This window comes from Notamacropus eugenii, chromosome 5 (assembly GCF_028372415.1).
Source record: "Notamacropus eugenii isolate mMacEug1 chromosome 5, mMacEug1.pri_v2, whole genome shotgun sequence".
Taxonomy (NCBI): domain Eukaryota; kingdom Metazoa; phylum Chordata; class Mammalia; order Diprotodontia; family Macropodidae; genus Notamacropus; species Notamacropus eugenii.
This window is the reverse complement of record NC_092876.1, coordinates 35,816,050-35,827,940: the sequence shown is the minus strand read 5'-3', so window position 1 is coordinate 35,827,940 and position 11,891 is coordinate 35,816,050. Positions and strand designations below refer to the sequence as shown.

Genomic DNA, 11,891 nt, shown 5'->3' with positions numbered 1-11,891 from the left:
GAGGGGTCATCTGGTTGAAGGGAAACAGGATCCAGGGTAAACACCTAGTTCTGGCCTTCCTACGGAGTGGGGAATGGTAACTCATTTCATCTCTGCCACTTACCATGTGGTTGAGTTCTCCGGGCCTCCATTTCCTCATTTATAAAATGAGAGGGTTAGACTAGGCAGCCTCTCAGGTCCCCTCCACTCTATATGTATACGTTCTTACTGGCTAAGTCTGAACTCCGCACTTTACAAAGTAAAGCAAAGTAAGGTACCTAGGAGAGGAAGTGTGACCTACTCCAGGTCACAGGGGAATGCCAAGTTGGAATGTGAAGATGGCTGTAAGTGACCAAAGATCCCATATCTGACCAGAAACCTCTAAAGCCTGCCCCATAACTGGTCATTCAGCCCCTGCCTGAAGGCCTTTGGGCCTCTGGGGAGGACAGTCCCTCCTATCAATCCTAAATCTGCCTCAGCAACTTCCATCCGTGATTCATGACCCAGTAACCCCTTCATTTTCCAGTCAGAATGCAGAGCGAGCTCAGACTCCAGAGACCAGGGTTCTCAGCTACCCCAGAGCTAGTGATGGGGACTGGCCAAAGGGTTATCCCTCTAGCTTTGCCTTCCCTTTCCCCAGAGTTTTTGTTTGTTCTGTCTTCCCTCCCCATTGGGGGAGGCATTTAGGGAGGGGGGGGGCAAGATTTCAAAGCTGATAGAATCCTGAAATGGCAGTGAGCATAGAATGGGGTGGGGGGCAGTTGTACCAGCACCTCTGATACCCACAGGAGCTTCTGCCTGGTTCCTCCAGAGCTGAGCCTGCAGGGGAGCCTGTAACAGATTGGTAAGGGGTTGCTCAGAGCAGAAGGGGTACAGGAAGGGATTTCTGAGACCCAAAAGAAAGTCTTTATAAAGAAAATTTATTATTAAACAGGGGCTTGCAGGGGAGGGGTGCTGTGTTGACCAATCAGGACTCAGGCCATCCATCCATCCTTACTGGACAAGCTTAAAGGATTCTCCAGTCATCGTGGCCACAAACTCCAAGGGCATGAATTTGGGAATCAGAGACCATTCTCACCCCCTAGAAGAGACAATAGTCTTCTGAACCCCAAATCCTCCCCACTCATTCTCAATGGCAACATTGGAGGGGGAGAGCTGGGCAGGGAACTGCCCAGACCTGGATAATCTACTCGCAGCATGAACAGCTGAGTGTGTTCCTAATCTACAGAGGCAGCCCACTCCCAGTAATTGAATGACCAAGGGGCCCATGGACTGCCCCCTTAAAAAGGTGTATTTTGTCAGGCTCTGAGCTCTAACTGAGAAACCCAATCCCCTTCAGTGCACCCCAAGAACACCCCTGAAAGGGAACTACTGTCTCAGTCCTCCCTACCCCTATGCTAGCCTGGAGGAGGACAGTGGAGCCAAGCCAGCCAAGCTTGGAGCTCAGTTTCCCCATCCCCAAATGTCCCTCAGTATTCCACCACTGAGGAAGCCAGGAGGAAAGAATGTCTCTCAACCTAGACCTTCCAGAGAGGAGGGGGAAGGAGAAGGACCAGCACAAAGGGACAAAGGCAGAGGACAGAAGGCCAAGGAGAGAAGGGAGGGGACAGACAGAGATAGAGAGGAGAGACAGAAAGAAAGAGAGGAGGGAGGGGCAGGCGGAGACAGAAGGGAAAGAGATGGAGACAGAAAACAGAGAGGGATCATGGACAAGGACAGAGGCTGACAAAGGCTGGCAAAGAGAGATGGGGGGCAGAGTCTGGCACGAGAGGAGAGACAAAGGCAGAGACAGACGGGGGATAGACAAAGGACAAAGACACAGGCAGACAGGGAGGGACCAGGAGAGATGGGGGCAAAGGCAGGAGAGTTCCAGACAAGGAGGGTGACTGAATCAGAAACAGAACCAGGGATGGAGAGACAGGGAAAAAGAAGGTTCATACAAATGGGGAGATGAGAAACAAGCCCAGGCTGTTGCATTAAGGCACAGCCAGACCCGCAAAGTGATGGGGCTGCAGCATCCCTGCCTCCCCACCTGCTCCCACTCCCAGGGAGCCTGCTCTTGTACCCTTCCTGAGCCTCTATTGCCCTCTGCTGCCGGGCTAACGAAGGACAGCCTCCCTGCCCCTGACCAGCTGGAGAGACTGTGGGACTTCTCTGAGCACTTGTTTGGGGAAGGGCCGGAGGTGGATCTAGGGCCAAGAGTTCCCTTGGGTTGGGAGATTCTGACCAATAGGCCTTTGGGGGACAGAGATGGGCTGGGTCCTAATCTTGGGTCCTGAGGGCAGTGGGGGTGGCAGAGTGCCTTACCTTCATAATCAATGGTTCCATCTCCATCTTTGTCAGCCTCTTTCATCATCTGCTCAGCCTCTGCCTCATTAAGAGGTTCCCCAGCATTCATGAGCACATACCTAGCACAGGGAATCCCCCAACCCCACAAAGCTGAACAAGTCTCACTTCCTCCAGGAAGGCTTCCTTGTTGTCCTCTACCACACTCCCATTTATGTAGTTCATGCCAGGGACTAAGCAGGGTTGACTCTTATTACTGCCCACAGTTCAGCCCTAGGGGTTTCTCATGAGTAAGGGACTTACTTAGACTGCACCCCTCCCTCCAGAGTCATGTTTGTGGGCTCTCTGAAGGCAGGGGTATGTCTCCCCATCAACCCAGGGTTTCCCATTTAATTTCTTCCTCCAAGGCCTTCATCCCCATTACTGGTGAGACCAAGCCCACAATATTCTGCTACCCTTTCCCCCCTATTCCCATGCAGGATCCCCTCCCCACACCCTTCCCCCTCACACACACACACACACACACACACACACACACACACACGTGTCTCACTTCAGAGTGTCTCAGTCTATGTAACCTTTGGCATCCTTGTCAAAGACCTTGAACGCTGCCCTCAGCTCAACATCCTGGTTTTTGGCTTTCTCGTGATAAATGCCCATTAGTGACAAGAAGCCATCACAGTTGAAGGTGCCTTTGTCTGAGAGGAAAAGTCAAACGTGTGGACACGAGGCAACCTCAGGAGTCTGTGCTCCATGAAGTGGCCCCAGAGCTTTCATCTCTCTGAGGACAAGAACTGCTTCCCTCCCTCTCCCTCAGACCATGGGCTCCCTGAGGGCAAAGGTGGGTCTGCCTCCTCAGATAAGGTTCTCCGAGGATGGGAGTTATCTCCTCCCCCACCAGACTAGAGATTCCCTGAGAGTAGGAGTTGTGCATCACCCCTCCTCCCCATTGGGAACTCCCCAAGTGCAAGGTCTCTCTCCTTTCAGAATGGGTGCTACCTCCCCTGCCTCAGACTCGTCAGTGAATGGAATAAGAATGAGAGGGCCAATGGGTACTCAGCCCAAGGTTCTCACTGTCTTTGTCGACTTCCTTGGCCATTGTCCCCAGTTCACTCTTGGTGGGGTTGATGCCCAGTAGGCTCATTAGCCATTCCAGCTCATTGGTCTTCACCAATCCATTGCCCTCCTCATCAAACATCTCGAAGACACCTTTGTATTCCTTGATCTGATCAGCTGACAGTCGGTCCATCTATGGAACACCAGACTCATGATCATGTCCACAGTCATGGAATTCATTTCCCCACTTTTGAGGCTTCTTTAGCCCAGGGTTCCAGCTTCCTTCTTGAGGCTGCGAATTTCTCTGGGCACCATGTCAGGGGCTCATGATCCTCCCTATTGGGAAATGTTGATTCCTATCTAAATTCAATTGAACAAGAAATGCTTTTTAAGCTTCTACTACATGCCAGTCACTGTGCTAGGTTCAAAGACACTCAAGGAGTTTTTATTCTACCACTAAAAGCTTCATCCCATTTGTCCTGCCAAATGGTGGACCCAGGCAGGATGGCAGGGCAACCTAGAGGGGTCCTAGGCAAGACTTCCACCTGAAGAACTCACCCGCTACTTCTGTGTATTCATTCCTGCTGCCCTGGGTCCCATTGATAGATTCATAGCCTCTTGGAGCTGAAAGGGCCTTCAAGATGATCTAGTCCAACCCTATCATTTTACAGATGGACCCAGAGCACAAGAATGACTTGCCCAAAGATGCTGGTGGCAAGTAGCAAAGACAGGATTCAAACCCATGCCTAAATGCTTCCAGGGAAACAGCTTTGTTGTCCTTGCAGACATTTTCCATTATATCCAACTCTTTGTGACCCTATTTAGGGTATTCTTGGCAAAGACACTAGAGTGGTTTGCCATTTCCTTCTCCAGCTTGTTTTGCAGATGAGGAAACTGAGGCAAATCAGGTTAAGTGACTTGGCCAGGATCACACAGTAAGTGTCTGAGGTCAGATTTGAACTCAGGGATATGCATCTTCCTAACTCCAGGCCTGGTACTCTATGCACTATGGTGCTATCTAGCTGCCTGAGGAAACCAGCACCAGGTTTCAAAGGCATGGGTTAGAACCTTGCCCAGAGAAGGAAGCTGCTATCTCTACTCCCCATACTCTTCTCTGGATCAGTTAATGTCCTCATCTCTCTCCTCCTCTCCCATTCTCAGAAACTCTGATGACTTTTCCTAAATGGAAAGGGGGGTGGGGGACTGAAAAGGAGAGAAAGACACACATCCCCCCACCAGAGAAGGAGATACGGAGCAAATCCCCAGCATGGAACCTTCTTGTACGTGTCAGATTCCAAGTCCCAAGAACACCCAGATTCAGAACCTCGGCTAGTTCTGTATTACCTACAGCCAACACCGACTCCTCCCATACCTGCTCATAGACCCATCTTCCTCTTGCAAACAATGAACTCCAATAAGACAAATCAACCCAAGACCATTTATACCAACCCAGGACCTTTTCTGTGGAAGGCTATCAGACCTAGAGGCCTAAGGGCTACCTGAGTCTTACCTTAAGGGAGGCCTTTAACATATGGGTACCCCACAACAAGAACTTCATTTACACAGAAATCTGCAGCTAGCACAACAACTGACAAAGAGAGGCATCCAACAAAACAAAGATGAAACTAAATAGCTGAATTACACCTATTACAACAAGAGGAAGTGCAATCCCTAATTCCAAAGCATATTCTAAGAGAAGTAGCTCAGTGCTGGTGCCTTACTCTTCACCACACCCTCAGTCATGCAAATGGACCTCACGGCCAAGCCTGTGGTATTCAGGCGAAAAGTTGGTCACCCCCCATGTGTCCTGGGTTCGTGATATCAAAGTCCTCCTTCAGCCGCTGAAAGGAGATGCCTAGATGGAGCGGGCAGCAATGTCAGTGGTTGGGATGAGTGCTGCTTCCTCTCTGGGCAGCAAGGTCAAAGCTGTCAGCAGCAGACTCAGGTGGTGTATGGTCCTTCTCTGGGGTCTCCGGGCTCATCGCTTCCGGTGTCTCCGTTGTCTCCGACACTGGTTCCCACCTACGGATCCTTCTAATGGGAATCCACCCCTCCCCTTTCCTGTGGAGACACAAACATACCCTGGACCCCATATTAGTATCTTATACGGACCTTGCCATTTCCCTGAGGCCATATCCTTTACCATGGCCCATGTGTCCTTATTTCCAGCCTGGGTATTACTTTCCTTGCGGGGGCCACTATTTGCTCTAGGGCCATGTGCGCTCTGCGCAAAACAAAAAGGGGAGATGTTGGGGGTGTAAGCTCAGTTCCATGTGGACAGTCTTGGGCAGGTAAAGGTGAGGACTTCTAAACCTTAGAGTTCTCATGAGGCCCCCTAGGGAACAGCTGGGAATTGAGGTGTGAGACCCGGGCTATCTCGTGCATCTCCGCCTCTTCTCCGTGGGATACGTGGGATACGTGCTGGGAGAGAGCATCCCCGCCCTCGAGATTGGCCTGGGGTCTGAGCACACCTATTGTTGTCTAACAGGCACAGTATTCAGGTGCAAACTATGCAGAGGGAGAGCTTAAGTAGGGTCAGGAAAGCCTGAAGGTGCTCTTAGCGCTGAGGGGCCCTTAGAGGACGAAGGCCCCTCTTCCCTCTCTCCTCTCTTCTCTCTTCCCTCTCCCCTCTCTCCCTCTTCCACTTCCACTTCCATTCTCTTACTGTAAGATCTTTGCCTCCTTGGGAGATTTCTCTCTCCTCAGGAAGAGTTCCCCCTGCACATGTAACCAAGACCCCGAATAAAGCCTAACCCTTGTTCGACTCTGGAAAGTCTCTTCTCTCATACGTTTATCCGGTTTGGCCAGCCGAAGACCTGCGATAAGTAAGGTAAGACTCAGGTAACCCTTAGGCCTCTAGGCCTGACAGAAGGCAAATTCAGCCCCAAGACAAAGTAAGCTTTTGAATTACGCCTGGTTTGGGCATACTGGACAAATGTTCTCTTCTACTTCCTTCTCTCCTCTCTCTCCCCCCTCTCTCCAGCTTCTCCCATCAGTTGCCAATGAGCTTAATTACCATCTCTGTGTAGATGACTTCAAGGTCTATAAATATAGCCAGCCCCAGTCTCTCTACTGAGCTCTAGAATCACATCACCAATTAACTGCTTGCTGAATATTCCCAATCTGGTGTGCGGTTCAGATTGGTAACTCGATGTGGTCAAAACAGAACTCATTACCTTCCTCTCAAAACCCCCTCTTCTGGTTTTCCCTATTACTATTGAAGGCAGTACAATCCTTCCAGGAACTCAGGTGTTAATTCAATACTATTCACCATTCTTTCTTCTCCCCAATGCCTCATATCTCCAAAATCCCTTCTTAAATAGAGGTAGCTAAGGGGCTGTGGAGGAGAGAGAGCTGGGACTGATGACCTGAATTCAGATTCCAACTTAGACCCTTAAGAGTTGTGTGACTTTCAAAAGAGACACTTGCAAAACCATGTGCCTGGCATATAGTAGGTGCTTAATAAATGCTTATTCCTATCGGTTCCTTTCCCTGTAACTAGTCAGTGGTCTGGTCTTGTCAAGTCTATCCCCACAATTCCCTTTGCCTCCATCCCCTTCTCTCCAGTGGATCTCATCCCTCTGCCTCTATTAAATGCAGTAACCTCCTAAATGAATTCTCAGTTTCCAGGCTCTTCCTTCTCTACCCCCTCTTCCACTTAGAAGCCAAAATTATCTTCTTATCACTTACCATCTCACTTTCCTGCTGAAACAAATTCCATGGCTCCTAATATTGCCTCTAGGATAAATTATAAACTCTCCTGTTTCACGTTCTGGCTCTGTCTTACCTTTTCAGTCTTGTTCCCCTTTCACACCCTCTACATGATCCCCCTTCACATCCTCTACAGCCCAATCAAACTACCCTACTTACTCTTCTCCCAAATCCATTACCACCCCTTTAAAGATGGGAGAACATCCTCTCTACCACCTCTATGCTCCTCATCAGGCTGTTCCCCATACCAGGAGTGCCCTCTCTCTTCATCTTGGCCTCTCCCAGCATCCTTCAAATTTCTACTCATTAACCACCAGGTACAGAAAGCCTTTCTTGATCCCCCTAGTCCTCAGTATTCTCTCCTTCCTCCACAATGTATCTTGCATATAATTAATCTATTTATTAATCTATTAGCCTATGTTGTTTGAGCACACCCCTCCCCCCCAAGTAGAATGCAAGTTTCCTGAGGATAAAAATTGTTCAGTTTTGTCTTTGTATTTCCATCAAATAGTGTCTTGCACTTAATAGGTGTTTAATAAAGGCTTGTTGGTATGATTAGATTGGTTGGGGGGAGGGGGCACGAGTCTCACCTTTAAGGGAGCGATAAGGTATTTAGGAGAGAAGTAGGGCAGTTTGACTGGGCTGTAGAGGGTGTGAAGGGGGGCAGATCATGGGGTTCTCTGTGATTTCTTGGGAATAGAGAATTGCTCCTGCAGAAACTCTCTCTGCCAATGGAGAGGAACCAATGATTCTGCCATTTGTATTCTTGGGCCCAGGGTCACACAAAGGCAGGATCTGAACTCAGTCTTTCTGCTTCTGAAGTTAGCCCTCTCTTCAGTCCACCACACTGCCTACCAGTCGGAGCTGACCATCATGGGTTCCTTAGCTTAGAACTCTGACATTATTCCCATTCTGCGTACCTTTGCCCCACCCTCTGCCTAAGGGTCACTGCCACGTGGGTTTACTCTGCAGAGGATCACTGTGTTCAGCCGTACTCACCATGATCCAGCTGAGTTCCGTGGGGCTGCTCCCATGTCAATCCGGCTCAGGTTTGATTGAGCAGGAGCAGAGAGTTATGCTTTAGTCGTAGTCTGGGTCTGGGCACTGTCCACCCCACTCATTCCCCTGAGGATGTGGCTTCGAGGGGCCATTTATGGTTTCGGCAGCAGTAAGCAGGGGTCCTATTTTTGGACACTCGTTCTCTCCTTGGGACTGCTCCTGTGTGTCCCCTTCCTACCACCAAGATATACCCCTGATCTATATCATGCCACTGGACCCAGATGGTTCCAGAGGAGAGAGTGAGGCTGGTGAGTTGCACAGCCCTCCCTCACTTAAATCCAATTCCCTTTCAAGTCATAGAATCACCTTCCTGAAGTCAAGGTCTTCAAGAACAAAGACCAAACAACAATGAATTCTCAGGTAGGAAGTCAATCAGTACCTTCCTTTCCTGCCTGTGACATTGTGCATGGACTTCAAGGACTTCTAGGAGGCCCTGTCCTATGCAGGAACATTTCTCTATCCCCTCCAGCCTCAGTTTCCCCACTCAAAGCAGTGATATTTCAGTTTGATTCAGCAACAAACTTTTTTTTTTAATATCTATTCAGTTCAAAGTGAGGGGGGAAGGAGGGCAGGGAATATAAAAACAACACACTTTCAAGTTTAATCTGTGTTTTTCTCTATTTTCTTTATCATTTTCTTAAGTCTAGCGACGTGCAACAAAAAAATAAATCAAGCTCTGATTTTGTAGTGTTTGCCAATTTCCAAGATATCTCTGTTCATACTGATAATTTAACCCTCGACTCCCTTGTGGGGGGATACAAAGACAGACCAAAATAAAACATTCCCTTGCCTTCAAGGAGATGAAATCCCAGTAGAATTTTAGGGATACAACATGCAGACTGTGAAGTTAATGTGAGGTTATTAAAGAAAAGAGAGAAAACCCTGACAACTTGGAGATCAGGAAAGGCTTCCTATAGGAGATGGCAGCTGAGCTGAGCCTTGAATGAAGATGAAGTGAGAAGAAAGAGTTCATCTGACTTCTAAGGTATCTGTTCCTTGTCCTCAAGGAACCTGAAGTATGATTATGGGCACAAAAGTAGGAAACAGTTATAGGGCAACACCCAGGGGAAATAATAATGATAAAGATAATGCTAAGTAAGAGCTGATATTTATGTGACTCTTTGAGATTTGCAAAGCATTTTAATCATTAAGTTTATATGTATAATAATAGCTAGCGTGTATATCTCTTAAAATTTACCAAAGTAATTTACAAATATTATTTCCTTTTATCATCACCATAACCCTGTGGAGGAAAGACTTATTATCCCTGTTTTACAGATGAAGAAACTGAGACACCCAAAGGGTAAAGTGTCTTGCCCAGGGTCATGCACCTAGGAAGTATCTGGGGCTAGATTTGAACTTAGATCTTCCTGACTCCAGGCCCAGCAATTTGTGCCTTGTGGTGCCTCCCTAGTGTGTTCATTTTGTGTTCCTTTATCTCATGTTGATCTTCATAATAAATCCATGTTATTGTTCAATTGTGGCCCCATTTAGAGTTTTCTTGGTAAAGATACCAGAGTGGTTTGCCATTTCCTTCTCCAACTCATTTTACAGATGAGGAAACTGAGGCAGACAGGGTGAAGTGACTTGTCCAGGGTCACCCATCTAGGAAGCTTCTAAGGCCAGATTTGAACTCAGGAAGATGAGTCTTTCTCACTGCAGCCCCAGCACTCTGTGCACTGCATCACTTAGCCACTCCAATAAAACCATGAGGTAGTGCCTACAGGGGGATTAATGACCCCATTTTATAGGAGAGAAAACTGAAGTTCAGAAAAAAAATGCAATGTTCGTAGTCACACAGTTAGTTGAGAAGGCAATCTGATGTAGCAAAAGGTGCATTAGATTCAGATTGAATAAAGATTCCAAAATTGCCTCTGGTGCTTATTAGTTGTGTAACTATGGGCAAATTATTTCGCCCTTCTGAGCCTTACTTTCCTCATCTGTAAAATGGGGGCACCTGTACCTATTTCACCTGCTTATTAGGAGGGTCAAATAAGATTATTTACACAATAGTGTGACTAGAGACCATAAAATTATGAATAAATAAATTATATATGGAAAGTATATATGAGTGTATATATGCTCTTTATGTTTGTGTGTGTATATGTATATATTGTGTGTATACATATATATAGTGTATATATATGTGTGTATGGATATAGATATAGATATAGATATAGATATATAGGGCAGCTAGGTGGTGCAATGGATAGAGCACCAGTGCAGGAGTCAGGAGGACCTGAGTTCAAATGTCACCTCAGACACTTGTCACTCACTAGCTGTGTGACCTTGGGCAAGTCACTTAACCCCAACTGCCTCATCCTGGGTCATCTCCAGTCATCCTGATGAATATCTGGTCACTGGATCCAGATCGTTCTGGAGGAGAAGTGAGGCTGGTGACCTGCACAGCCCTCCCTCACTCAAAACAAAGTCAAGTGTAAGTCATGTCATAATTTCTCTGATGGCATAGTCTTCTTCTGCAACGGACAAACACACACACACGCACACAAACACACACACGCACACACACATATATATATATTACACACACATACACTCTCTGCCCCTCTGCCATCAATCTATCTAGTTATAATAATAAAAAATCTAGTTATTATTAATAGTAAAAGAGTCAGAAGAAGGATTTAAACTCAGGTGTCTCCAAATAATATGGTCAGTGTTTTTTTTAAAAAAAACCTTTTTGTCATAAACTTTTTTAAAATGGATGTTTCAATACGCAAAGAATAAGAGACTTGTATATGAAATTGTGAATGTCTGTTACAGTTTGCCTTTTTACAGGATATGATCAGTTTCACATGGTAGTAACAAAGTTGCCCTGCTCATAGAGGTTGTCTTCTGAACTTTCTTCACTTTTGGGGGAGTATTTTTGCCAGCGCTCTTTCCAGCACACTGTCCTTTCTGCCTGTGCCACATTGGATAGAATGAAGTACTTAGCTGGGTGGTGCCCTAAGTTTTGGCAGACTGAGAGCTAGAATTGACCAAAGGGATTAGGATGTAGCTGAACAGGGGGAGGAATGCCAGTAGGAATGAGCCTGGGGTATAGGACAGGAAGGGAAGGGATGCTAAAGAGGAAGGGAGAAGGGAAGTAGCCCTCTAGGATAGGCACGGGCTCACCTGGAGTCAGAGGACCTGAGCTGAAATTCTATCTCTTCTGCTTACTGTCAGTAAGTTTAGGCAAACTATCTTACCTCCCTGGACCTCAGTTTTCCCACCTGTCAAATGAAGTCTGGGGAGATGAAACACTTGGAAAATGCAAAGAGGGATGCAGGTGACTCCTGTGGAGTCTAGACTTTGGTCTCTAGCTAAGTCAGACTGATGTGTACACACCCAACCCTGGGATTCAATGTGCTCCTTCCACGATTTGGTTCCAGGTACCATCATAGCCTTATCTCATAAGTACTCTATCTCCTAGGGGGCAGTGTGTAGAGAGCTCTGGATTTGGAGGTCAAGTGAACCTGAGTTCACATCCTTTCTCTGGAGACTCATTTTCCTTATTTATAAAAATGCCCATCATATAGTAGGCACTTAACAAATGCTTATTAATTGATTGATCGACTGAAGATAATACCTCTGAGAGGAGTTCTTGTGAGACTCTAATGAGTTAATATATTTGCAAACATTAAAGTATCATAGAAATAGCAGACATTGGCAGATTGTACCAAATTCAGCTACTTTAGAGCTCCTGTGCTTTTCCTGCCTTCTCCCTACTCTGCCCAACCATACTGTCTCTCCCTGACTATCTCCATGTAAAGTGATCCATCCACTTGTCCTTCAAACCTTTC

At 47.0% G+C, this 11,891-nt stretch overlaps 1 protein-coding gene across 1 annotated transcript; it reads right to left on the bottom strand.

The window, feature by feature from the left end:
- Window positions 1–918: 918 nt before the first annotated feature.
- Window positions 919–3,713, bottom strand: CALML6 (calmodulin like 6). Its single transcript, XM_072608565.1, is given in 5 exon segments — window positions 919–1,017; window positions 2,130–2,131; window positions 2,287–2,387; window positions 2,819–2,963; window positions 3,340–3,713. Coding segments are annotated over 5 exon segments (468 nt in total). The 5' UTR covers window positions 3,515–3,713; the 3' UTR covers window positions 919–972.
- Window positions 3,714–11,891: the final 8,178 nt, after the last annotated feature.